This window comes from Eumetopias jubatus, unplaced genomic scaffold (assembly GCF_037043125.1).
Source record: "Eumetopias jubatus isolate StellerSeaLion01/CBP00866 unplaced genomic scaffold, mEumJub1_p1.0 scaffold_14, whole genome shotgun sequence".
Lineage (NCBI taxonomy): Eukaryota > Metazoa > Chordata > Mammalia > Carnivora > Otariidae > Eumetopias > Eumetopias jubatus.
In genome coordinates, this window is record NW_028274820.1 from 106,139,903 (window position 1) to 106,166,415 (window position 26,513).

The following is a 26,513-nucleotide window of genomic DNA, read 5'->3' on the forward strand; positions in this document are numbered from 1 at the left end:
ATGTGAGAATGATATGAAATTCAAATACTGGTGTCCACAATAATGGGATGCAGCCACACCCGTCCACACACATCCTGTCCACCCACAGCTGCCGCCCAGCTTCAGTGGCAGAGAGGCCCACAGATCCTAAACCATCCACCGTCTGGCTCTTTCCAGAAGCCGCTTGCCCAGCCCTGCTCCTGCCCCTCCATCTCCGTGGGCAGCCCCGAAAGGGAGGGCTCTTGCTCAAGGTCACAAGCCAGTCTCTATGCCGAAGCCAGAAGACGACCGGGTCTACCTGATGCTCAAGTCCTTCTCTGAGTGTCGGGGGCAAGAGGGAGCGACCCCTCCCAGCTGGGGATCTCTGCAGTCCTCCCGAGAGCCAGCCACACGTGTCTCTGCTACTGTGCACACCCCTGCGCACACCGAGGAGGTGCCCCCAAAGTCACCGTTTCTGGGAGAATTAGTGTCCCAGAGCTCAGTCTCCCGTCCTGGTGATCTTTGTCAAAGGCACTCAAAGCCTCCCTTTCCCTCCGCAGCTTCCACGGAAAGGCTGTGCGAACACCTCAGGCTCAGCGCAGCACAGGAGAGCCGGCCCCGCGCGGGGCGCACCGTCGGGCCCCGCCCCCTCCGTCCTGGGGGGGAACCGTGGCAGGTCCTCTCAATGCATCCCCATTAGCCCCCCATTCTTTACCGGATTGGAGGATTCCAACAACCCGTATTCAGAGGAATAAGGAGCAATTAACAGGACTAGGGATTTATTAAGGATAAGTCATGCAGACAGTTTTGACAGCTTGGTTTGAGTGTGACAGAATTACAAAATGCATTATGTATTTAGACTTTTGTACAGCGTTTAATACCAGGCTTGGGAAATTATTCTTGCCAAATGGGCTGAACCAGCCTGGATGAGAACAGTCTCATGTACCGGAAATGAACTCAAACATCAGAGACAAAGGGTAAATGGCATCCAGCCGCACACCCAGATGGGGGTCGGGAGGGGCGGGGGAAGGGAGCGGTGTTTCCTGAGGGGCCATGGAGGTCAATGTTAGGGTTCGTTTCCCTTAACACCTCTCTTCTGATCTGCAGGGAGAGGGCGCAGTGCCCGCCACAGGGCTATGGGGGGAGGGAGTGCCAGCCCCAGCCGGGTGGCCCCCGGCCAGCAGCCTAGCAGCCCGCCAACAAGAAGAGGGGCTGCAGAGGGGACGTCGCCCCACCCTTCCAGCACCCCCATCGCCTGAGACAGCCCGGCAGATGTCAGGGTAGAGGAGAAACCCACTCAGCCTCATGGAATCAGAGAGACAGCAGGAAGGCCTCGGCTCATCAACTCTGAAGCCTGTTGTGGGTCACACTGTGTCCCGCCAAAAAAGACATGCTTCCATCCAAACCCTCGGTACCTGTGAATGCAGCCTTATTTGTCGACAGTGTCTTTGCAGGTATGATTAGCTCCGACGAGGTCGTATTCATTTAGGATTGGTTCTAACCCGACATGACTGGTGTCCTTATAAGACCTGGACAAGACACGGACACTCGGAGAGGGGACCGCCGTGTCCCACAGAGGCAGAGATGAGAGGCGGGGTACAGCCACTAGCAGAAGCTAGGCGAGACGGGAATCCGTGTTTCCTGAGTGCTCAAGAAAGAACCAAGCCTGCCGACACCTTGGTTTGGACTTCGGGCCTCCTGACTGGTGAGAAAATCTGGTTTCTGTTTCAGCCACCCCGTCTGTGGTATTCCTTCACGGCAGACCCGGGAGACATGCAAGTCCGGTGTCAGGCACAAAGAACTGATGGGGGGGTCCAATGGGCCTGCCCCTCTGAGCTAGAGGTGGAGCCGTGAATGCACCCCCAGGACAGGCGTGGCCAGAGGAAGGTTTTCCATCCTCTCCAGGGCCCAGGGGAAGACTTAGGTCCTCGGGGAGCGGCACATCCTAGCACACTTTTTGTTTGTGCTGATGAAAAGAAGCCTGCATGGCCAGCATCTGGTTAATTAACCCTATTCTGTGCCAAGCTGCTACAATCCTTCATTCTCTCCCATCACTTTATGCCCTCTGATAATTATTGTTTTTAATCTGTTCAGGGGTGTTGAATCATCTGTTTTATTTCTTCTCCCTGAGGATGGTATAGCATTTAATCCATCTACGTGCCCAAATGCTAAAGCTGCTCTCTTCCCCCCTTGGCCAGAATATTCTGGTTCATCGGAACACGGTGCCTCTGCCCCCGTGATATAGAGCGTGGCCAACTCTCAAGTCCATCCCGGGCAGAGTGCATGCACGAGCGCAGGGAAGGAGGCGGCGCCAGGGACGCAGGGACCTGTCACAGGCTCACCTCCTGGACCAGAGGCTCGCAGTGGGAAGCTGCCCTCCGGGGAAGCAGGACTGACCAGAGCACAAAGCCGCAGCTCCCGAGTCTTGTCTAGAAATGCCAACCTCATCTAGAGACTGTTTCCCTACCATGGCCGGCTTGATCAGCACACACCTCGACCACAGACACGTATCCTCACATTAACTGCTCAGGATGCTAACAGGTGACGGATCCTCTTTTCTCCTTGACATTCTGTCACTTTCCTAGAGTCTTCACAAAACAGTGCAAATCGTCCCCAAACACGTCACAGAACCAATAGAGAAGTGGCACCTCTACGGGCAGACATTTATTCTTTTATCCTTTCATTTCACAGACATTGAGGACACACGGGAAGCAGCTCCTCTGCTGTGAGGTGCAGGGAGTGGGGGTGCAAGGGGAAGACGCGGTTCGGGACAGACGTAGGACAGTGTACCAACAACTGGAAAGTAACACCTGCTCTAAAGAAGCCACAGAAATACTTCTGGTGTTAGGAATATGTGAGGGAAAGTTTGTGTTTCAGTCTCTGACAAATTCATCTGCATAAAGAGCTGACAAGGTGTCATCCGAACCCTGGGAGGAGGGGCATGGCTGGCTTCCTAACTGAGACTTCCAGGAGAAGTCCAGGGAGAGGGTGCTGGGCCACACCGCACGCCACATCCGAAGCCACCCTCCAAACAGATGCAACATTTACACCTAAGAGCACAAACTCCTGGGAGAAAATTCAGAAAACTGTTAGTATGACGGAGTGGGGAGGCCTCCTTCAACAAGGTGAGAAACCCCTAGCTGTCGAGAGTCAAGGCTGTCCGTGCGCCAAAAGGGGCAAGGCCACGCACACAGCACGAGCCGGGACACGGGGGCGCAGCGGGGAGGGTGGACGCGAGGTCCTGTCCCTGTCCGCTGAGCTGTGAAATAATCATGACGTAAGACCCAAGCCAACAGGAAACGGGTAAAGAACACACACACACACACACACACACACACACACACACACACACACACACACACACCTGGAAACACAGGAAATCTAACCCCACGGTGCGCTGCTGAAAAAATGCGTCACTTCATTTGGAACCAATGAAAGCAAAGTTGAGACGAGTGAAATACCACCTTTCATCGATTAGATTACCCAAAATAAAGAATGATGTAATCCAGAGCAGGAGAAAATGCAAGAAAGCTCTCATCCTCCTCGGGCGGGGGGGATCAAGTGCCGCAAGCTTCAGGGGAGAATGGTCGGGCAGCGCGGTTCAATCGAAGGCGCACGTATGGTGGGACCCCTGCCGTTCGGGGCGCCTGCGCTGTGGGAAGCACGCTCACCGTACAGGAGGACATGCCGCCAGGGGCCTGGCTGCCACACTGCTGGGTACCGCAGCACATGGGACACGCCGCTTGGTGGGACGGTCGGCTGGGGGCAGACATTGACCGAAACAGGTGGGGTCTCTGTCCATTGGGCTGGAGGGGTTCTGAAGCATCTTCATTAGGGGGGTGTCCTAGTCTGCTCAGGCTGCACTGCCCAGGGGCTTGGGCAACAAGAATGGACTTCTCCTGGTTCTGGAGGCTGGGAGCCCAGGATGGCGGTGCCGGCGGGTTCTGTTCCCGGTGAGGACTGTCCTGCTGGCTTGCTCTCTGTCCTCACACGGCAGAGACTGAGCTTTGGTGCCTCCTTCTCTTCCCATGAGGACCCCGGTCCCATCGGATCGGGGCCCCAGCCTTGTGGCCTGGCTCACCTGGCTAAGAACCTGACTCACCTCCCTAAGAGCCCCATGTCCGATGTGTTCACGTGGGGGGGCCAGCACTTAGACATCTGGATGGGGTGGGCTGCAATTCAGTCTGGAGAATGGGGAAAGCATGGAAACTGCACATTTGAGTTTATTTTATATAACATTTCCACATTCTCCAGAGGGATATATAGAGCATGATTTTAAGTATTACTTTAAACTGACAAAAAGACAAAATCAGAAAAAATACTGAATGTGTGGATGTTTGTGGGAGTTCGGGTGAGCGTGGGGAAGGCTGGTGGGGGCTCTCTGACCACTGACCATCCGAGTGGGTGGGAAGGTGGGTTACACAAGCGTCTGCACACCTCCAGCTAAGATTACTTGTGTTACTTGGGTAATGTAAAATTTTTAATGAAAAAAAAAATTTAGAAAACCCAAAGTGGAGGCATCAGACAAAAGTGTCCCTGTTCCGACTTCCTCCCACCCGAGAGCCGCTCACGGTCCAGCAGGAGCCCCCAGCCCACAGGCAGCCCACTGCTGCGGGGACCCCAGGAGCCCACAGAGACCCGGCCTCTGGGCGGCATCGCCTGACCCCCTCCATTAGAACTGGCTGCCTTCAGGACAGCCTGAGAGCTACCTGGCTAAACAGATGATCTTGTTAGTGAAATCTAGTAGCCTCTACCATATTACAGATGACCCTAATTCTACATTTTCATACGGAGGGGAGAGTAGAGCTCTCCAGACGGGCCCAGAATCCAACAGTTCAACATGGTTGGAGAGACTCTCTCCCTCTGATGTTTCCAGAAAGTTCACAGAGAAAGACGTGAGAAGGGCCCAAAGAGCCTAATTATTTTTTCACTTGACTTAATGGGCAGGAGAATAAGACCTTCTTAATCTAAAATTTAAAGTCTCTCAATCAGAGCTCTGTCCACCCCACTTCCCTTCACGGATTTCCACTCCTCTTCCCGGCGTGGGACGGCTGAGGGGCTGCCAGGTCTCAGGCAGCTGGGCGACGCTGGCCCTGCTCACAGCTCACCTCCCCTTCTCCGTCCCACGTGAAGCTCTGCGGGAGGGATGGGCTACTGTCCCCAACGTGTCAGCCACGTGGAGACCAGAGATAAGGATGTTCAGGTCGGGCACTGAATTAGGCCCTCTGTGCTGCACCAGGCAGCCCCTCGTCTAGAGCCAAACTCCAAAGACAGGGAGCTTGTCTGTACTTCCTTCCACAGGACATCCCGAGGCTCCCATTTTCCTCCAAACACGTGGCATCTTGGTCTTTTAAAAGGTGCCTCTGTTGTTAGAGACCTGGTTGCGGACCCGGACCGTCCACCTGTATGGAAAGCACTGCGCCCCAGCGGTGAGCCTTCCACCGGGCGGGCCACCCTACTTGGCTCACCCTCCCTGCAGGTCAGGATCCAGGCACCTCCTCGCCAGACGGAGATGTGCCCGAAGACACACAGCCCACACTCAGAAATGGGATAATTCCTTCTTGGTATTTCTGTTTCCTGAGAGCTGCTCAGCGAGAGTTGGGGAGCTCTGGCTGCCTTCAGCCTCACACCGTCCGACCACAGGAAACCCCGGGCAGGGCGTCAGGCCGAGTGGTGACCGCTAAAGGGATAGAGTTCCGGGGAAATGCCTCGGAAACGGGGAAGGGGGATTGCACCTCGTCTGTTGCCTAGACGTCTAAGCCTTGAGCCCCTGACACCATCAACCTAGGATGTCCAGAAGCATTAGAAGGGACCTCAGTGAAAAGGGGTCCCCTCCTTGCTGTAAATTATCCTAACCCCCATGCACATTTTGCGTTAAAGTGTGACAACCAAGTCAGCTTGGATTCCAGATGACAGCTCGAGCACATAAAACAGAATCTGTGCAAATACTGGCTCAAAATAATAAATAGCAGTTTACTTTGATCCATGGCTAGTAGGATACTCCATAGGTAAAAGTGGTATTGATATTTGCTTGTTTGTTTGTTTATAGCAGGCTCCGCACCCAGCATGGAGCCCAACATGGGGCTGGAACTCATAACCCTGACTGAGATCAAGACCTGAGCTGAAATCGAGAGTAGGGCACTTAACCGACTGAGCCACCCAGGTGCCCCGATAGTGACATTTAGAGAGGAAAAAAACTGGTTCGCAAAGTTCAGCCTGATTTTTCAAGCCAATATGTTAACAGTGAAAGTTTCTGTCTTTTTTCTTCTTGCCCAAGAGACATATCTGTAGACAGTCCTGAGGCTGTTTCTTTCCCACGGTCATTGTCTTTTTATACGATTCTTTGACAGTAATTCTTTGCCATTTTGGAACCAGGAAACCTTTATATACCATTGCTTTATTTTATGTTGCCTACCATCTCCTCCTAGAAATATTGCCAGAAATTTTTCTTAAACCTGAAGGAGAAGAACTTGCATTGAAAATTCCCACTATACCCTTACAAAATTATCCCATCTCCCAAGAATGAAAGGCTTGCCATGTGGATGGAGTACCTTTCAGCCTGGCCACAGGCCAGGGCCGTGGCTTCTCCTGCCCACGGGCATGTCCAGCCCCTGGGGAACATTGTTAACAAAGTCCATCTCGCAAATCAGAAAGACGCCCCAAAGATTCTCAAAGCAACTTAATGTTCGAGTTCCCTTTTTGTTTTGTTTTGTTTTTCAGTTTGTGGCCAAGAGAGAGGCTGGAGGAGACCGCAGATCACCCAGGTCACAGCGGGCTAGAGAGGCCCGGCCCGAGAATGAAGAGAAGACCCCGTGTACCCACCCGGTGTCAGGGAGTCCTGCGGATTCCCACGGCTCAATCCCCACGGTCCTTGCCCGGTTCAAAACCCCGGACAGGCGCAAGGGGGCATTGAGTCTGAATCCCACCCGCCCGCAATACCAGGCGTAGGAAGGTCTGAGCCTGCACGGGAGAAGCAGTCCCGCTGGGCCGCAGGCCATCTTGTCACTGTGGAAGTCCGTGCGTGTACCGGTCTTGGCGGCTGACCTTCGCGCACCAGCTGAACGGGGCAAACGGTCCGCTGCTCTGCCCCTGGTTGCTGCAGCACCCACCAAGAGGATTAAAATAATCTCTTCCCCTTTTAATTTTGCATCCCCCGCCACCCCCCTTCCCTGGGGACGCAGGAATGTTTGATCCGCGGTCTGGGGCCCGCGAAGGCCGTGGCCAGGATGGGAAGCCCTGTGGTCCCCCTGCTGGCCCCTCCAGGAAGAGCACTAGCACCCCCCACTCTGGGGCAAGCAGTTGGGTGGGAGAAAGGTGCCTTCGCCCCACCCGGGGCCACAAACGGTCCTGCTGCCTGAGGGCCCCCCTTGGGTCCCAGCCAGGCCTGCCCACCTTCCTGGGTCATGAGACCAAGTCTCGCACTCTCTGCTCTGTGATAGGTAACCCCGAGCTAGTGCGTTTGCTGCCGTCCTCGGGCCTGCATTTTCACCCCGGCCTCCCTGGAGACCTCACAGGCTGGGAAGGAGGAGGTTTGTGGGCAGGGGCGGTTTCAGTCTGGGGGGTGGCCAATGGCGCTGACCCAGAGGCAGCCCCGGGACAGGTCCTGGGCAATCCAGAGGTGGGGGCGCGGAGGGGCTGCGTGAGACGGGAAAGTGGGTGAAGGAGGGCTCAGCGGTCCCGCAGGACACAGAAGGCCTGCAGCTGCGTGTGGAGCAGAGGGTTCCCAGACACGGAGTGAGCAAGGGCTGGGCAGCCCTGCAGGTGACACAAACAGGGCAAAGGATCGGGAAACTTCAGCCCTCGCTCAGCGCTCGGTGTCTGGCAGGCAAGGGAAGGTAGAGCCTGTCACCTTTCCGGGAGGGATGCAGTTGAAAAAGGCCTGTGGTGGAGGAGGTGGGTACTTTCTGGGTCAGGAATATTCTCCGGAAGGGGGCGAGGGTAGCTGGAGGCTACCTGGCTAATGAGGGAGCCATCTGGGCTATAAGTAGGAGCAGAAGAGGTGGTGGGATGTGTGTGTGTTGGAGGGGGAGCAGAGAGCACGAGGAAGGCTCCTCCCACCCCAGAAAAGCAGACAGAACCAGGCGCCGGCCCCAGTTCCCGAATGCAGATTCCGCCCCCACAGGGTCCCGGCTGTCGTGTGCAAACCCCATGCTGACGCTCTGGGACGGACCCATGTTGGCGCCACCAGGCGTCATCCAGGTGCATCTGCGTGTTTTCTGCCGGTTGTCGGCGCCCTGCCTGCCCTTCCTGCTTCTGCCGCCAGGGAGGTCGGTGCTGCGGGGCCCGGACCCAGGGTCAGCCCCCCTTGGCCAGTGTGGGGCCTCCTGGCAGGGGAGAGCCGAGCACCGGAGGGAGTGTTCCAAAGACCGGGAGAGGCCCAAGCCTAGGTCCACGGTCACAGTGACCACAAAGGTACCCTGGGTCCAAGAAGGAACTTTGGGCTTCACAGAACCCTTGGGACTAAGATGAGCAGGTGCCGCTGGAGGACACAGAGGCCGCGGACACACAGCGCACACACCTGGATCATGGTGCTGAGGGCCCCCCGCCCCCGGCCCCACAGACAGGCCGCCACTCTGCTCCGGAAGCCGGCGGGCTGGGCGGATGGGGAAGCTGGCACGCGGCCCCCAGCCAGCAGCCTCCACCGGGCACGGGGGGGCCGGACGCCTCGGCCCTCTTGGCAGCAGGGGTTCTTTCTGCGGCCGAGGTCTTGCCAATTGGACGCATTCCCGTGTGACCGGGAAGACGGTGGAGGGGAGGCCATCTATCCGCGGCTTGCGCGGTCCTGCTCCGGCCAGCATGCCTGCGCCCCCCAATCCCGTGCTTCCGGAGCGGTTCCCAGCACCCCAGCATGGGTACCGTAGTAGTAGGATGGGCTGGGGCGGGGGGAGGGCTTCCATTTTCTTCCTTCTGTGGCAGCGGGCCCAGCAGGCAGGTCCCGGCTGCAAGGTCAGCGGCCACAGTCACTTGCTGGGCCCTGAGTCACAGCTCACAACAGTTCCCCCGAATCCAGGTGGGCCGCTTGGCCATGGCATCTGGACTCTCCCTTCTCCGGGGGGCAGCTCCCTGGTGGTCTGGGTGTGCTGTGTGGAAGCATCTAAAAGCCTCGATCAAATTCCTTTCTGTTTCAAAGAGCCGGAGGGATCCTTAATTCTCCATAGAGCCCTGACTACTAGCGTTTGCTAGAAGAATTGGCCCCAGGCAAGAAACCCTCGGGTGTCAGAGTCCGGGCGGGACTGGTCTCACCTGGCGGTGTTGTGAGGCACTGCGGTAACAGGCAAGCCCTGTGGGGCGAGCCAGTGTTTCCACCTGCCCTGGGAGGCTGACGACCTTCCGGCCGCTCCGTCCTCGAGCTCTATGTTAACGCGTCTGCGAAAACTTCGCGCACACACACGGAGCCCCGGGACGCGCGCCGTGTCACCAGGCACAACTGCAAAATGGTCACCATACCGTCCCCTTCTTCTCCTGGACACACAGCTCAGCCGTTTCCACGGCATGTGGGCAGAAGTAAGGTATCCCACTTTTCATTAGGTCTGCCCAGAAAACCTTCCCAAGGAATCCTCCCTCCCCCACCATCCTGCTCATGACCAGGTCTCTAAGGACGGTGACGAGGCGTCCGGGTGGAGCAGACTCCCTGCAGACCCACACGGGACCCCTGCAGACCCACACGGGACCCCTGCAGACCCACACGGGACCCCTGCAGACCCACACGGGACCCCTGCAGACCCACACGGGACCCCGGCGTGAGCAAGGACTCAGCTCCCACCATGCCACAGTAAAGGATTATGCTGCACTTTAAGTGAAAGCTTGAGTAGTATTTCTCTTTTTAAAGAATCTAGAGAAGGAAAATAGAAGATGATACACAATAAAAGTCACCAAACACATTTTCCTCACAAGTGCACAGAACCCCAAGTGTTATGGTCTTGAGGACTAGGCTTCACTCTGCTTGCTCTTCCCTGGGGGGAAAGCAAGATGAAGAGCGTGAGCAGACCAGTCATTGTTGTTTCGGACTGAACACACTAACACCTGTTCATTTCCTAGCTGAAGGTTGGGAGAGACGAGACCTGAGTCCCAGGGGAGGTTCTTGGCCGGCAAGGGCTACAGGGAGAAGACAGCGCCGGACCAGAGACAGAGCTGAAGAGCCACCCAGTCCGACACCATCTTCCCGAGACTCTCACAACGTCCAGAGGACAAGTGCGTGCCGACTGCATCACTCATACACCAGTATGAGCCCAGGAACAGGCACTGAGCAAATCCGGAGGAAGCCACAGTATAGCTCTATGTCAAGTATTTTGTAAAAAAGAAAACCCCGAGTCCATGCGTGGCTTTCCAACTAAGGACAGTGCTACATTTAAGCATTGGGGAATTCTTGAAATGACACGGAATTCTTTTGATTTCTCAAAAAAAAAAAAAAAACACCCTAGAATGCACACTTTGTATTTTTAAATTATAGTGATAATGTGTTCATTATGGAAAAAAATTTAAAAGACAAGCAAAAAGAGAAGACAGTCACAGTAATACCCAAAGATAACCGTGACCACCGCTGTGATGTGTATTCTGGAAGCTTTCTGCCCACAACGTACGTGTACACATAGGGGCATCTGTATGCACTGGTAAATAACCTCTTTTTTTGCACTTAAAAACTGCAAAACAACTTTCTGGCTTGTTTTTTGTTTTGTTTTTTTTTCCTATTGGTGAACTACAGTTTCCTGGAGACATAATTTTATTCACAACTATTATCAAAGTAACATTTATTACAATGTTGTCTGTGGGCTGACAATGTCCACAGACCAACTTAGGGGTGATCCCCCAAATTCCTGCGTGCACGGTAGCGTTCCCAGCCCTACAATCCATCCGCACACCATCTCCTCCTCTTGCTGACCAGAAAATGCAAGGAAGAACGCCTGGCTGGTCCCCACTGCCATCTCTAGGCTCCCCCACCACACTGGGGTTCCCACCAGCTGCTTGTCCCCCCGACTCCCCGAGCGCTCCACACTTAGCACCAGATGCTGAACGGTGAAGAGCCGCCCTCCAGCCTCCCATGAACGGACGCTGCTCCTGCCACCCCCTTCCTGTGCTCAAGCAGGCACCCCCAGGAGACCTGAGTCGGGGTCTCCATCGGTGGAGACCATCAGTGGGCTGGTTCCCTTGCCCAGAGAGGGGTTTAGCAGTGGGTCTTTAAGGCTCTCCTGACCCTGACCTAGGAGAGAAGTGCTTTGGGGATGGGGTAGGGCTGGGGCTTCAGGACAAATTTCCCATGTGTTTTTTTTTTAATATTTTATTTATTTATTTGAGAGAGAGAGCATGAGCGGGTGGGGGGGAGGGTCAGAGGGAGAGGGAGAAACAGGCTCCCTTCTGAGCAGGGAGCCAGCACGGTGGGTACTCCATCCCAGGACCCCGAGATCACGACCTGAGCAAAAGTCAGATGCTTAACCAACTGAGCCACCCAGGCACCACCACCCCGCCTTTTTTTCTTTTTTTTTGGTGGGCAGCAAAGCAAGGTTATTGAGCGATACAGCAAAGTGATAGTACGAAGCTCCCAAGGGGGGAGGGGAACCAAGAGGGTTGCCCCAAATCTCCCACGTGTTAAAAGAGGAACATGATACAAAGCTTTCCCTTTCATACTCTGGGTGTTGTGATGGAGCTTTCATTTCATAGGTGTGGTTGATTGAATCGTCGGCTATTGGTGATTGAACTTTGTCTCCAGCCCCCTCCCCTCCCCAGGGGCCCGGGTGGGGTTGAGAGTTCAACCCCAAGGGTCACCTCCTTAGCATCAGCTCTCATCCCTTTCACTCAGGACACTACCCAGGTTTCTGGAGCTCTGTGCCAGAAGCAGGTCTTATGGTTATCACTCATGGTGTTCACAGCGGTCAGGGTGTCGCTCCTTCCGGGTGAGAACTCGTCTTGTCTACACCACACTTAGCACGGGCTGCGCTTGCACCTGGATCCTGAGGCAGGGGAGGCCACGGCGCCAGGGCACAGCCGCTGAGACCGCAGGAGCCAGGAGCCAGGCCCCTGGGGCCACCGCTGTGCTGGGAAGACATCAGCCCCACCCCTGCTGCCCTGCATCCTTGGCCTAGGAACTGTCTAGACCACCAAACTCCCAGCGATGTGTGCCATGGTGTCTGGTCTAGGACAAGTCCTGGCGGTTTCTGCAGAGGGAGTCAGGAATTACTGCAGCACTGTTTGGGTATTAACCATCTTCCCAAATGAAGTATCTTTAGGATACTGTCCCATGCTGAGAACAGCCATCTGCTATGGTGGCTTTCAGTTTTTTGGACATGACCCACTTTTTGCATTGCAGCTCGTTACATGGTGTCATGAGATAGCAGTTTCCTTTGCTATAAGATGCACTCTGATACTTTATGTATATTTCCCCATGCCGGTTTCCCCCCACCCACCACACCGATTTTATGGCCAACTAGTAGGTGGCAGACTACAGTCTGAAAATTACCAAGGGACTAAATTCCCCTCTGCTTCCTAGCTGGCCTATTACAAAGGCCCACGCCTCTCCTCACAATAGCAAACAGGGCCCCACATACAGTTGTGCAAGTTGTGCACTGCACAACTCCAAGATGCCGTAGGAATCCGGTGTTATACAGGATGTAACAGGATGTGGTAGCTCTATTGATAGCAAATGATGTGGAATCTGACTGAATTGACTTATCAGCAAATTAAATTAATACCAATTTGCCAAAATTTAGGGAGTCACTAAAGCTTTCTGAGCCTCAACTGTATTTCTAAAATGAAGCTAATTAGAGGTGCCTGGCTGGCCCCATCAGTAGAACATGCAACTCTCGATCTCAGGGTTGTGAGTTCGAGCCCCACGTTGGGCATACAAATTACTCGGGGAAAGAAAAAAAAAGAAAATGAAGCCAATTAAAGTGGCCTTATTTACCTTCCAGAGGTGTTAAAGGAATCTACCCACAAAGACATTACATTCTATTCTACACCATCATCGTTCTTGACTGATGGGATTTGCTGTTTGAACTTCCAAAGTTTAGAGAACTTGGCATAGTCTCCGTCAGTCGAGGCAAAGCAGGCCTTCATGCTCTGCATTTGCATCTCCTGCTCGTACACGAGACAGATGTGTCTGGGGCCCTGCCAGGCAGGAGCATATAGGACTGGAGGTCCTGTGTCCAGTGGATGGACTGTAAGTCCGCAAACCGCTGCTTCCCGACTCTGGGTCTCCACCACGAGAGCACAGATTCACTTCCACCCCACCCCTGCAGGTCTGGCTCTTGTAGTTTTTAGGAGAGCGGGATACACACTTGTTGAACAAGCAAACAAAACCTAACTGCCTCCAGGTTGCGTTGTGCTATGTCGCTCACTGTGTGGCCACACCTGCCGTCCATCCAGTTGTTGAAAACAAGGAAGACATGACCTAGGAGCTGATGCCACTGCCTCTTGCCACGCAGAGTCGGCTTTGTCACGGAGCAGGGGAGATGTTGGGCGGGACAGGCCGCTCGCTCGCAGCACCGGGCACCGGGGGAGGGCTCTGTGTGCCCTCTGTCCCCGCTCTCCTGCAGGGACGCCGCCCGGCACGCGCGTCTCCTTAAACAACGTCAGGAAAAACGTGGTTGTGTGTGAACTCGGTGTCTCCCTTTAGAATGAGGAGCAAGGAGAACATTCCCAGCACAGCCTCGTAAGTCTCTGGGGGTGGTGGCCCGCGTGCTGCGCATCCATCCCCGGGACTTGTACGGACCCTAACACTGGACACTGGAGGCCTCCGAGCTACCTGGAGGATGATGTCAATCAAAGCAAAGGAGACAGTTCTCAGACCCCTGCCCCACGTGCCATCCCCTTGCAGCCTGCTCAGGTGGGGGGCCTCGGACCCCTGCAGCCCACTGAATCTGTGCAGCAACTGCGTGTTGTCCTGGCCTCATCAGAACTCGGAGAAACGGGGGCGTCTTCCTGCATGGTCTCATCGCACCCCCGTGCTGGGTAGAGAGCTGGTGGAGGCTCCTGCCTCCGTCCGGAAGCACCCACACTTTCACGCTCAGATCTGTGAGCATAAGTCAGAGGAACCGTGGAGGCCCACGGAGCGGTGGCGTGTCTGAGGGGGGCCTTCAGTGACCGCATGCTCGGGGGCCCCCAGGCTTGGGAGCGGAAGGGGCAGAGCTATGGGAAGTGGGGGCCTAGTAGAGGTGTGCTCTCCAGGAGGAGCTTGGGCCTAATTCCACTGGGGACTTTCCAGAAGCTGTGCCCAGCACATTTGAGAAGTACTCTGAAGATCCCAAGGAGGATTGAAAGCCCCATTCCTGGGGCCGCTCCCTGGGGGGTTACTCCCTTCTTGCTCAGCCGGGAAAAACGGTCAGGCAGAGAGAAGGTCTTGCAGGAAGTCAGCTGCAGCCCCAGGGAACTGGGAGTCTCTGCACCTGCCGTGGCGCCCCCACTCCCCTAACCCTGTCCCCGACCCCTTGCAGTGTCCCCACCTCCCAGCATCCTGCTGGTGGCCACGTGGGTGGCCAGGTCTGGGAGTCTGTGGCTCTAGCCAGTGACCCCAGGGGCAAGAAAGCCCTTGCTCGTGTGTGTACGGAGCTGAGGGAGGAAAGACCGAAGCAAGGGCTCAACACAAGGCCAGCTCAGAGCCACCAAGGGACAGGGAGACGGCATGGCCCACCAGAACACAGTGGGGCCAGCAAGGGGGCGGCGGCCCGGCAGGCACGCAGGGGCAGGGCAGCTGTGGCCACAGCTCAGGGCCGCTTTCTCCCTGGCCACCCTCTGGGGGCAGAATATGCCCCCTCGAATCTTCTCACCAAGCGAGACCTGGCCCAGAGCAGCTGGGGCACACATGCCTCCCATCCATGCTGCCCTCCCCAGACCAGCCCCAGCACCAGGCCAGACACAGAGTGAAAGCCCTGCATGGACGCGGGCCAACTTGGGCATTTATCATCCACGCTGTGCTCGGAAGGCCAGCTCACGTCGCTTCATCCCCTGTGCCCTCAGAACCTGGACTCTCTCAGGGGGTGCTCCCACTCGTGCTCTGAGGAAGGGGAGGCTTTCCAAGGACCCACTCAGCTCTGAGGACACAGCATGCCCATTTCCTTTTATCCTTGGAGAAACACAGAATGAGAAGGGGAGAGAAAAAGCAGAACAATGCAGGAAGGTGTGTGGTGTCGCCCCTCTGGCCAGCCACGTCCCTGAGACCCAGGAGGGGACCCTGGCATCCGAAGCCTCTCCCAGCCTGGGTGGCTGGTGCAAACCCTCCCTCCTTCAGCGTCCTGCTAGGCGCTTCTTTTGTTCTTTGCCGAATGCCAAGCTGAGCACACACATCCTGCAAGCTCACAGCAGAAGGACAGAGAAATGCCTCTGGATCCACACCAGGCAAGAACCACCTGGCTCCCATCCAAGATGGGCATTTGAAGGGCCTGACTTCATGCCGCGAGGCTCCCCTGCATTTCAAGTTTGGCCAAGCAGCCTGCTGGCCGAAGAAAACAACGCCACAGGGTTTTGAATCACGGCAGGGGACAGCTTTCTGAGTTGGAGGATGCAAGACGTTCCAGTAGCTTCCTGGGGAAGATCGCAGGGCTCTTTAAACAATGGGGGCCGTTGGGGTCCTTCTGCTGTGAGTTGGCCAGAGGCAGGAGAACTGACCTCCTCCCCAACCCCAAAACCACATGGTTCCCAAACAGGAGGGCTGTAAAGACCCGCCTTCTCAGGGCACCGGAGACCCGCCCATATGCCTGCCAGGGAGAGCCCTGCTCCAGGGCCGCGGCAGCTCCAAGTGGAGCACGACCCAGGGTAGCAGTAGCCGGGACTGTGAGGTCACCCTGGTCAAACCAATGAACGCAGCGGAAGGATGGCTTCCAAATAGCCTCGCAGACCGAGTGTTTGCGGCAAAATTGAACAAGTCATTTCAACTTGAACAAGTTATTTCAACCCGATTGACTCAAAGTGGAATGTTCTCAGCAACAGGAGGAAGGGGAGAGCAGAGGCCCATATTCTCCAGGTAAACATAAGACTCCGTTGGGAGGGACCTGAGCCAGGACGCGGGAGGGCCGGGCGTGCCCCCGCGAGCCCCATGTGGCCCTCCATCCACCGCCGGCCCTGAGCTCTGCGTACCTGCTGCGTTACCTCTGCCTGCCTCTCCCTTTTGCCCTGTTACTCTTTAAAGACAGACGTCTCCCTTTCTCGTGGCCTAGGTGTGCTAACAATGCATCAGATAGCCCGCATTTTAACCTATTCTGATATTAACACCCCCATTCGTTTCCGAAGCCGTGTTGGCCTGTGCACAAGCATCCTCCCGGCCCTGCCTGACCACGGGAGTCTGCTGCGGCGGGCGCCAGGGCCCCGGGCTGCTCCTCCGCAGTCTGCTGTGACCCCGTGGGGCTGGGGGGTACCTGGGGATAGGCAGGGACTGCAGCCTGCAGAGTTACCATGATCCTTTTGGTGACACGATCTGAACTTTCGGGGTCCGTCGCTGGCTATGACTTCAAGACACAACAAACCCAAGAAAGACCTGAGCACCCGCCCTCGCGTGCAGCAGATGGCTGACTTGGAGGAGAGCGTCCCGCCCTCCTGACTGAGGCGAACATCACACCGAGGCCCTCCATAAAGGCTGTCGCGTTCGCGCAGTGCAACACCTCATGGAGTCCTTGGCTGGACCTTGGCCTCCCCTCCTGCCTTCCTCTGTGATGGGCATGCCATCCCAGAAGACGGGGAAAAAGCAGACAGCCCTCTTCGATTATTTTCTCTAAAATAGAGTGCAGTGCATTGGACTCAAGAGCAAGAAACCCCAAACTGGTTTCTGTTCAGCTCGGGGTGAATTAGGTGATGCTGTGGAATAACTTCTCCGATTGTGTTTTGCTTAGGATGGCATTGCAGTCAGCTTCTGTGCTTGGAGCATTAGGACCTTAGTGCCAAGCTGGGGAGGGGACGAGCCGGCACTCACAGGGGCCCCACCGAACCCCCCGCAGCTTCTCAGACCCACCGTCAGAGCTGCCAGAGGGTCTCTGCGAGGAAGCACATCCTTCTTTCCCTTCAGACGAGTGCCGGCATCTGTCCCGGCGATGGGTCTTGCCTTCCCACCCCACTAGCAATCTCTGTAGACCTTGGAGGGAGGGGTGGGAGCCTGGGGAGGGTGTTCAGCGTTCTAGTGGCTCCAGGCAGCCCCTGCAGCCGCTCTGGGACCCCTACTGGCCTCGCCAAGAACCATGGAAGTGCTATTTTTATCCTGATGAACAACAGTGCCGCGATGTCTTCCGACATGACAAGACACAAAATTTAGGTGCTGGGAGAGAGACTTCAATTTCAAGCTTAAAGATTACTTTGGGTCCCCCAGGACTCAGAAGCAATTTAGAGCTGATACCCTGAACAAGAGGAAGGTTACAAGATTAAGACCAACTGCTGTTTGGATAAATGGTTGGTAATTGCCCACATCCGCAATTATACATTGGCTCATGATTTCTTTTCCGCTACCTTTCTCCTCTCCTGCGTCCCGTCAGGATTTATTCGGAAGGAGCCCACCTTGGTCTTCTTCTGCCGAACCTTGGTGACGTCATACTCCAGCTCATCCATCAGGGCCCTGCATGCTAAACAAGGCACAAAGCATCTGTTACCTCTGGAAGGGGCAGAGGAAGGCCCCCTCCGAGCCCTTCTCTAGCTGGACCCTCAGCAAGTACACACTTCCCGGAAACGGGGAATGGTTCTCGTCCTTCCACTGCTTCTCCACAAGCAGAAATGCGCAGAGTTTTCAAAGACAGTCGACTGAGACTAGTTTTCTTTGTATACTCTTTTGTACAGTGTCTTTTTTTAAACCACATACATTTGACTTTTTCATTTAAAATATGCTTTTTTAAGGAATAGAGAGACTCTTGCTCCTGGCCCTTCTTTCTAGGTACCTCCTGCCCAGCTGAGAATTGTCACCATTAACAAGTAAATGAAATGATGCCTCCAACATCAGCCTCATTTGCTCAACAGGAAACTGATTCTGGACTTGCTGTCTTTGCCCCAACTGTGGATGAGGGGTGTTGGAGGAACCTGGCTTTCTGAACGACCAAGCAAGGCCCCCACCATTCAGGACTGCTCTGGTGTAGAAGGAGACATGAGCACGCTCTTACTCAAACATTTCAGTCCCTTTGTTAGAACAGCATAACCTTTAAATGCCCAGAATGTGAATTCTGGCACCAGAGACCCCACCACTTTAGCGCTCTCTCCTGATCACACATCGGAACGGGATGGCTGAGGGCTCAGCCCGCACCGATGAGAACAAAGCCAACAAAGCCAACAAAGCCAACCAGAATCCTCCCGGCCGCTCACACCCTCGGCTGCTCCCTGCCTTCCAGGCGCGGACTAAGCTGTGCTCCCATGTGGCGTGCCTTCCACACGCACACAGCCCCGTGAGAGCGACCCCAGGACCACCGCCATCTCTCGGCCGGGACTGGGAGATCAAGCGCCTTTCCCCAGGATTCACTCCTGAGTTGCTGGTCCCGCCTCCGTTCCCCCTGGCCAGGCGACTCTCAGCCCTTGGGAGCAGCCCTAGACCACTTTGATTACCTATTATGGAACGATAAGTCCTGTCTGTGTCTGCAGGACCACACACGTCTCATGGTGGGGATTTCAAATTGTTTTGCAAGTTTGTTTCGGACAGAGTTTTATGTCGTTTGAACCTGTTTTGATAACTTGTGTTGATCCCAGGAAGAAACTGCTGACACTGGGGAGGCCGTGTCAGGATGATGTCATCAAAACCGCTGAGCTACTGAATGCTCATCAGTAGGAACGTACGGAGCTGCTGTTATCACGTGATCTCACATATCGCTTAAATACCAAGAACTCCTGAGGACTTCTGGAGTGTTCTGTCTGGGCAAGTCTACTCCTTACTCATCTCAGTAGCTCTCCGAAGATCTCGAGACACCTGTTCCTGTTGTGGCCAGGCTTCTGCTGGGGGGCACCGTTGCAGGTGTGCAGTGGTCCCTGGAGAGAGACGCTCGGGAACAGCCTGCCTTCCCTGCCGACACTGGTGCGGTGGCCCCGCAGCGAGGGACCTGCGCAGGCAAATGGCACCCAGCGTTTGGTTGGAAGGATTGACTCTACAGAGGAACAAGTGATAGAGAAACCCACCTTGGCTACACCTGGGCTTTGTTTCTTTCATTCCACCTCTGCCTGGAACAGTAGTGCAATTCATCTATCATTGGTTCAGAAGGTGTTATTTCTTTGTTGGCTTATTAAGAGACATTATCGGGGAGGGTATGTGCTACGGTGAGCGCTGTGAATTGTGTAAGACTGATGAATCACAGACCTGTACCCCTGAAACAAATAATACATTATGTGTTAAAAAAAAGAAGAAGAAGAAGAAGAAGATAGCAGGAAGGGAAAAATGAAGGGGGGATATCGGAGGGGGAGACGAACCATGAGAGACGATGGACTCTGAGAAACAAACGGAGGGGGGCGCCTGGGTGGCTCAGTCGTTAAGCGTCTGCCTTCGGCTCAGGTCATGATCTCAGGGTCCTGGGATCGAGTCCCGCGTCGGGCTCCCTGCTCCTTGGGAGCCTGCTTCTCCCTCTGCCTCTCTCTCTCTCTCTCTCTCTCTTTCTCTCTCTGTCTCTCATGAATAAATAAATAAAATCTTAAAAAAAAATAAAAAAAACCACAAACAAACTGAGGGTTCTAGAGGGGAGGGGGTGGGGGGATGGGTTAGCCTGGTGATGGGTATTAAGGAGGGCACGTTCTGCGTGGAGCACCGGGTGTCATACGCAAACAATGAATCATGGAACACTGCATCAAACACTAATGATGTAATGTATGGTGATTAACATAACATAATTAAAATAAATTAATTAAAAAAAGAGACATTATCCTGTATGCTATTGGCTTGTGAGGTATTAGTATTATAATTCCCGCAGTGAACCTGTGTTAAATAAATTATTAGCAGAGACAAGCTGGGTCTCTGGGCATAATCTGCCCCGAACAAAACAGCCTGTCTCTCCAAGGCCATCACCAGCAGGAGACGGAAGGCTCAGGCTCGGCAGCCTCTTGCCAGCAGCGTCAGTCACTGCCTGGGCTGTCCCCTGGGCACTTTCTCCTCCCGCCGCGGGTCTCCCTCCCTCCCCGGTGAGGAACCGCATAGCCACACGATTGGCCACAGAGAACACACACTTCCTGTCCCTGTCCCTGTCCCTGACAGCTACCCCGTTCCAGGATCTTCCTGAAGAGAGAGGGGGCACTTGCCCTCGGCCCTGGTGTTGCCCCTCCCAGCCCACGGCTGGGGGGGGGGGCCCGATGAGGTCGGCCAGAGCCCTCGGGACCAGGGGGTGCAGAGATACAGCCGGGGAATTGCTGCAGGGCTCGGCCTCCCGCTGACGGGGACAGTGATGCCCCGTCCTCCAGGACACACTGCCCGACCACTGCTGTCCCCAGCTTACCATACACCCGGACAAACCCGACTTACTGTTAGTTCCCTCATCCTGGGCTGAGGATTACAGCATCTGTAAAACGTCAGGCATGCACAAGGTGGGCCCCTTCCCCCACCCTCTGGAAGAGTCCAGACTCTTGGAAATCCCCAACCGGACCTGGTGACCCGCCTGGGATCCCAGAGTCCCAAGGTCTCTCTGCTCTGTGTTGCAGAACCCCGTTTCTGACTCCAGCCTGATCTGGGATAGTCTTGGCTCTTGAGAGCCCACAAAGCTGGAGCTGTCTGGTCCCCGGGGCTCTCCAGTCATATGTTAACACCTGTTCCCTTCCACTCAGGATTCGGGGGCACCAAGACAGGCCCTATAAAGGAGGGCTTGGGAAGAGGGACCCCCAGAGGGCCTGAGCTGATGGCGGGGCCACTGGTCATCCCCAAGCCTTGGTAGTCAGGGAGGCCCATGACTCCTGCCGTTCCGTCCTGTGTCCCGCACTGCCTGGAGTCCCAGATGCCCGGGCTGGGGAGGGTCCACACTCACCAGTCAAGCAGAGCATCTCAGGGTCAAAAGGGATCCCCACCTGCACGTAAGGCTCTAGCTTCTAGGACAGGCTGGGAGAGAGGGAGTCCTCCAGGTCTGCCATCCCTGACCTCCCCATGGAGGGGCGGCTCGATGAGAAAAGATCATTTTAAATTTCTGCCCCAGGTCACAGAACAAGTTAACAGAGTCACATCAGCGACCTGGGCCTCCAGATTTCCAGTCCGGTGTTAATTTAAATGTTAATCTGAAATCTTCACTTAAGTCACTGGAGTTTCAAGTTTATTAGAGCAGGCGGCGGGGGTGGAGCCTCATGGGGGGGTTGGCGGGTCACGTTGCCTGCCAGAGGGCGAGCCCTCCTCCCAGCCGGGCCTGCCAACCCCTTCTGTCGGTCTGCCTCCTCCCTTCTCCCGCCCTTGCTCTCGCTCACTTTCTTGGAGTGAGATTTGGAAATGGTAAGGAGGTGGTGGAGGATGTCCTGGCAGATTCAGGGGACCCCTGGGGGCCTCAGGTGCTGGAACCCTCGGGAACGGACTCACATCTTCCCAGCCCTGCAGTTCGTGAGTGACATCACACCGGTGGCCTGAGAGCCACCACGGAGTGCAAGCATTTACACACGGGACCAGCGACTGCAGTGAATCAGGGCTGCCCTCCCACGGGCCCCTGCTCTGCACCTGCCCTAGATGCTCCCGACTCCACCAGCATTTGAGCACCTGCCATCTTCAAGAGCACGAGCAAAGTACAAGGAAGGAGCAGAATGTACGTCCCAGCCCGGGCCCTCAGAGGAACTCACATTTGACTGGGGTCCATGAGGGGCACTGATGTCAAAAGGAGCCAGGACAGCTCAGAGGCACCTGCAGAGACCTCGCCAGGCAAGGAGCAGGTGCGGGAGCCCAAGCCAAGCAGAGCCACCAGCAATGACCAGCCCCCCAGCCGCACACGCAGCTGAACCCGACTCACCCGGAAAATGCCAAGACACAGACCCCAGGGCATAGCCCTGAGGCTTCCTGGTCCCTGGTCTGGGTGTGGCCCAGGCTCTGTCTGCATCTGGGACAAGCACCTGCAGTCACAGATGGTACTCTTCCACTACCCAAAATGCCTGTGTCCTGCTTAGTGGAGCCCACCTTCTTTTTTTTTTTAATTTTTTATTGTTATGTTAATCACCATACATGACATCATTAGTTTTTGATGTAGTGTTCCATGATTCATTGTTTGTGCATAACACCCAGTGCTCCACGCAGAACGTGCCCTCTTTAATACCCATCACCAGGCTAACCCATCCCCCCACCCCCCTCCCCTCTAGAACCCTCAGTTTGTTTTTCAGAGTCCATCGTCTCTCATGGTTCGTCTCCCCCTCCGATTTCACCCCCTTCATTCTTCCCCTCCTGCTATCTTCTTTTTTTTTGTTTTAACACATATTGCATTATTTGTTTCAGAAGTACAGGTCTGTGATTCATCAGTCTTGTACAATTCACAGCGCTCACCATAGCACATACCCTCCCCAATGTCTGTCACCCAGCCACCCCATCCCTCCCACCCCCAAACACTCCAGCAACCCTCAGTTTGTTTCCTGAGATTAAGAACTCCTCATATCAGTGAGGTCATAGGATACATGTCTTTCTCTGACTGACTTATTTCACTCAGCATAACACCCTCCAGTTCCATCCACGTCGTTGCAAATGGCAAGATCTCATTCCTTTTGATGGCTGCATAATATTCCATCGTGTATATACACCACCTCTTCTATATCCATTCATCTGTCGATGGACATCTTTGGAGACCACCTTCTTTAGGGGCGATGAAGCCCTGATCCCCAGGGTGGGGCACATGTCCCGGAGAAGGTAACACCACCCCACACTCCGCCCATCGAGAAACACTCATTCTCCCTCAAGCAGAGATCTTGCTATGGGCTGAAACGCTGTGGGCACTAGGCATCCCAAAGTTGCTGGGGTGTTGAACAATCCTAGGAGGGAGCGGGAGAGACATTAGCTGAGAGACCCACAGGCGAGCCATACCTGCGTTGAAACAATGACCTGGAGTTTGGCCCTGTGCCTCCTTCGGGGCTGAGGTTGTGGGAGCAGACAGAGCCTCTGACAGAGGGGGAGGTGTCCCCCGGGAGGGTGCAGGAAGCAGCCCGGGCCTGGGGGGCCAGCCTCACTTCCCTTCCTTCCTTCCCCATTCTCTTCCTCACTGCCGCGGGTGGAATTGTGTCTGGGAGAAGGACACGACCCCAGCCTAACCCCCAGCTTCCGTGAACGTGACTCAACTGGAGATAGGGTCTTTGCAGATGATCAGGCTAAGCTGGGGGCCTTGATCTAGCATGACTGGCGTCCTTGTGAGAGGAGAGACGCAGAGACAGGTGGGCAGAGCCCCTGTGACAACAGAGGCAGGGAGGGGCTGTAAGCCAATGATCCAGACGCTGGGACAGGTGAGGAAGACCCCTGTTTCAGAGGGGGCGTGGCCCGGCCGACGCCTGGACTTCAGACCCTGGGCTGCAGGAACCAGCAGATATTAGGCCACCTGGCCACCCAGAGGGAAGTCACTGGATTCCCCTCGCGTTCTGCCAGGTGACAGAGACACGGCCAGGAGTGGACGGCGGGCCTGCAGGGGCTTGCACTCCCGCTGGTAAGATGGCCTGGCACCAAGAGCGCCACAGAGCCAGGCAGGGAGGCTAACGGGAGGCCCGCTGGCTCGGGTCTCGGAGAGACGCCCTGAGGACACGCCAGGCTGGGACCCAGAAGGGCTGGTGTCTGCCCTGGGGGGAAGTGAGCTGCAGAGGCCGTGTTTGAGCGACGGAAGACTTCATTACAAGAAGATGTCAGCTTTCTCTCGTTGTAATCCAACAGGATGTCCTAAGTGTTTTCTCTACTTGCACTGTAGTGTGATGATGTTTTAAACGGTTGCATGAGACCCCCTCAGGCAGATGTACCATAACGTCCCTAACTTTGCCCTCTGTACATATGAGGTTGTCCCCAGCTGCCTTTCACAGTTAAGCTGGAGCAGCCTGTAGGCTCCGCCATTCAACACAGTATCTACGTCCTGACTCCCTTCCTAGCCCTGAGCCAGGTCGCAGGAGACACAGTAGAGAGTGAGGGGAGCCACGTCCCGGCCACGGCAACTCCTGGAGTTCCCACACGAGAGGAGAGCGCCACCAAGCTCAGGAGAGGAGCGCTCCCATGCTCCAAGATCCTCTGCCACGGGTCTGGGTTAGGGAATGCAGCCGCCACATCGTGAGTTTGGGGTGCCCAAGGTCTGCGCCCTCCCGTCAATGGGAGGGAGAGGCTCTGCAGAAGTTCCCAGGGCCTCCGGCTTTCACTCCTGGCATGCAGACCACACCTCTGGCTGAGGACAGGCCACGTGGGAATGGAAGCAAAGCAAGAGAGCCACTAAGGCCCCAGGTGTGGGAGGGAGCTGCGTGAGTGGGCCCGGGGGAGGCCAGGAGGAGGCTGAGCCTCTTCAACCTGTGAGAACGACCAGTTCACCCTTAGGCCTCTGAGTGTGGAGTGGTCATACGGTCGTGGGCGGGCCTTTGTCAGAGAAGATGGGAGGTTTCCCCCAGAAAGGGACGGGGAAGGCCTGAGGGATGAGTAGGCATCCAGCTGGGAAAGAGTAGAAGGGACAGGGTCCTCAGGGGCCCGAACAGCACAGGCTCACACAGCAAAATGAAAAAGCACAGTGTGAATTTGAGGAACAATAAAACAAACCAGCCCTGTTCCTGAGGAGGAGTGTCCGAGACGCCCGTGGCCCATGATGAGGCTGCAGGGCTGGGCAGGGACCAGACCTGGCAGACCCTTACAGGCAGAGGGAAGGAGGTGTGCCTTTATTCTGTGCCATGTGGGACCACTGTGGGATTTTGAGTAAGGTGAGACTTGATGTGATTTGTATTCTTCAAAAATCATTTAGGCTATCGTTAGAAGAGACAGGGGACCAGGGTGTGCACAGGTAAGCCAGCTGATAGGCTACTGCAGCAGTCCCAGCAAGGGATGACTGTGGCTTGGGTTACAGTAATGGTAGAGGAGATGCAGAGAGGTTGATGAATCCAAGAGCTCTTTAGGAGGTAAAATCAGTAGGTTTGGAGGTGATTGGATGTGCGGGTTGGGTGGACTCTGCTGGTTGCCTCCCAACCACCATTTCCATTTTACTTTCTTCCTCTGTGTTAGTAAAGCACCACTCATATTTGGTTACTGGCAGTCCTTCATAGCTGAAAACTGGCTCCTTCCTAGTTCACTCCAGCCACAGTAATCCCATGCACATTGCCAGTTCTTGGTTTGGGATGCATGTATGTTGGAATCCTGGCCAGTGAGACACAAGGACTCTTTGACAAAACAGAGATGTGTAGGAACCTCATCCCTGCCTGGGGAGGGAGGGAGCTGGGAATGTGGCGGCCGTCCCTTGGAGCCAGCCCACAAGCCGAGCAAGCAGGAAGATGAACGAGCCCAGTGTCTAGTGGCACGCAGAGACCACCAGGGGCTGCCTTAGTTCCAACTTCTCGCATGGGACTCAGCCGACCTTGTCCTCGTTGTTGAAGCCACTTTGAGTTAGGCTTGCATGTTGCCGGCTTGCTTCGTAAGCCTGTCTGGATCTCCTAGGGCGGCCATAACTCCGTACCACAGGTGGGGGCTTACACGACAGACATCTTTCCCTCACGGTTCTAAAGGCTGAAGTCCAAGATCAAGGTGTCAGCAGGGCGGGTCCGTCCAAGGCCTCTCTCCTGGGCTCGTCCATGTCTGTCTTCCCCCTGTGTCTTCACACGGCCCTCCCTCCGTGCATTGCCCATGTCTCTGTCTAAAGTCCCTCTTCTTATAAGACCAGTCATATTGCTTTGTGAGTTATTGATTCTAATCCATTGGTTGTTAATTATAACCCTAACCCTCATTAGGGTTATGGTCTCTAAAGACCTCGTTTTAACTTAATTACCTCTTTGAAGACCTTGTCTCCAATGGTTCCATTCTGAGGTACAGGGGGTGAGGACTGCAGCATACGAATCTGGGGGGCACACATCTCGGCAATAAGGTCCAAAGCGTCTTTCCACCAGTCGGGATGGCCCCAGGTCGGCAGCTTCAGCACTGGTGAGCTCAGCACCTCAAAGACATCCCGACTCTGCGTCTCCCGCTTTGTGATGCTCTCAGCCTCCCCTGCACGGTGGCGAGATGTTGTCTGCAGCTCCAGGCCTCCAATCCTCAGACTCCTACGCCTAGGGTCACAGACAAGCATCCTCACCCGTCCACTTCTGTTTGTAGGGAAAGTGTTCCCAGATGCCCCCGGCAGTCTTCCTCCTATTCTCCCTGGCCAGAACGGTCCTAAGGCCTGGCCCAACCCAGTTACTGGCGTGGAAATGAAATTACTATGTTTAGCTTAAACCAGCAGAGACGCATCCTCTGTGGCTAGGAAGAGCTCAAGCTGCCCTAGGAAGCACTTGGCCACTCTACAGCTGAACAAAACCAGGGATCTGTTAGCAAGGACGTGCCCTGCCCGGAGACCCCAGGAAATGCCCTACTCCGTGATAGTCTCAGTGCTGGGCAGTGATTCAGGGAGGCAGCAGGTGGGGAGGGGTACTGGAAAGAGGAGGCCCACCAGCTGGTGCAGAGACAAAGCCCGACCCGAGGCTCTTGCAAATACCGCTGGCCATTCATCGCCCCTCTCCAACACATCACCACGGCAACCCATCCGTGTGAG

The 26,513-nt window shown here is 55.4% G+C and overlaps 1 protein-coding gene across 1 annotated transcript in view; it reads right to left on the reverse strand.

The window, feature by feature from the left end:
• CNPY1 (canopy FGF signaling regulator 1) overlaps positions 1-26,513 on the reverse strand; it is a 59,567-nt gene that overhangs the window by 22,331 nt on the left and 10,723 nt on the right. Inside the window, 1 exon segment of the mRNA XM_028094664.2 lies at positions 17,377-17,489. Within this exon segment, the coding sequence (XP_027950465.2) occupies positions 17,377-17,475 (99 nt within the window). The 5' untranslated portion in view covers positions 17,476-17,489.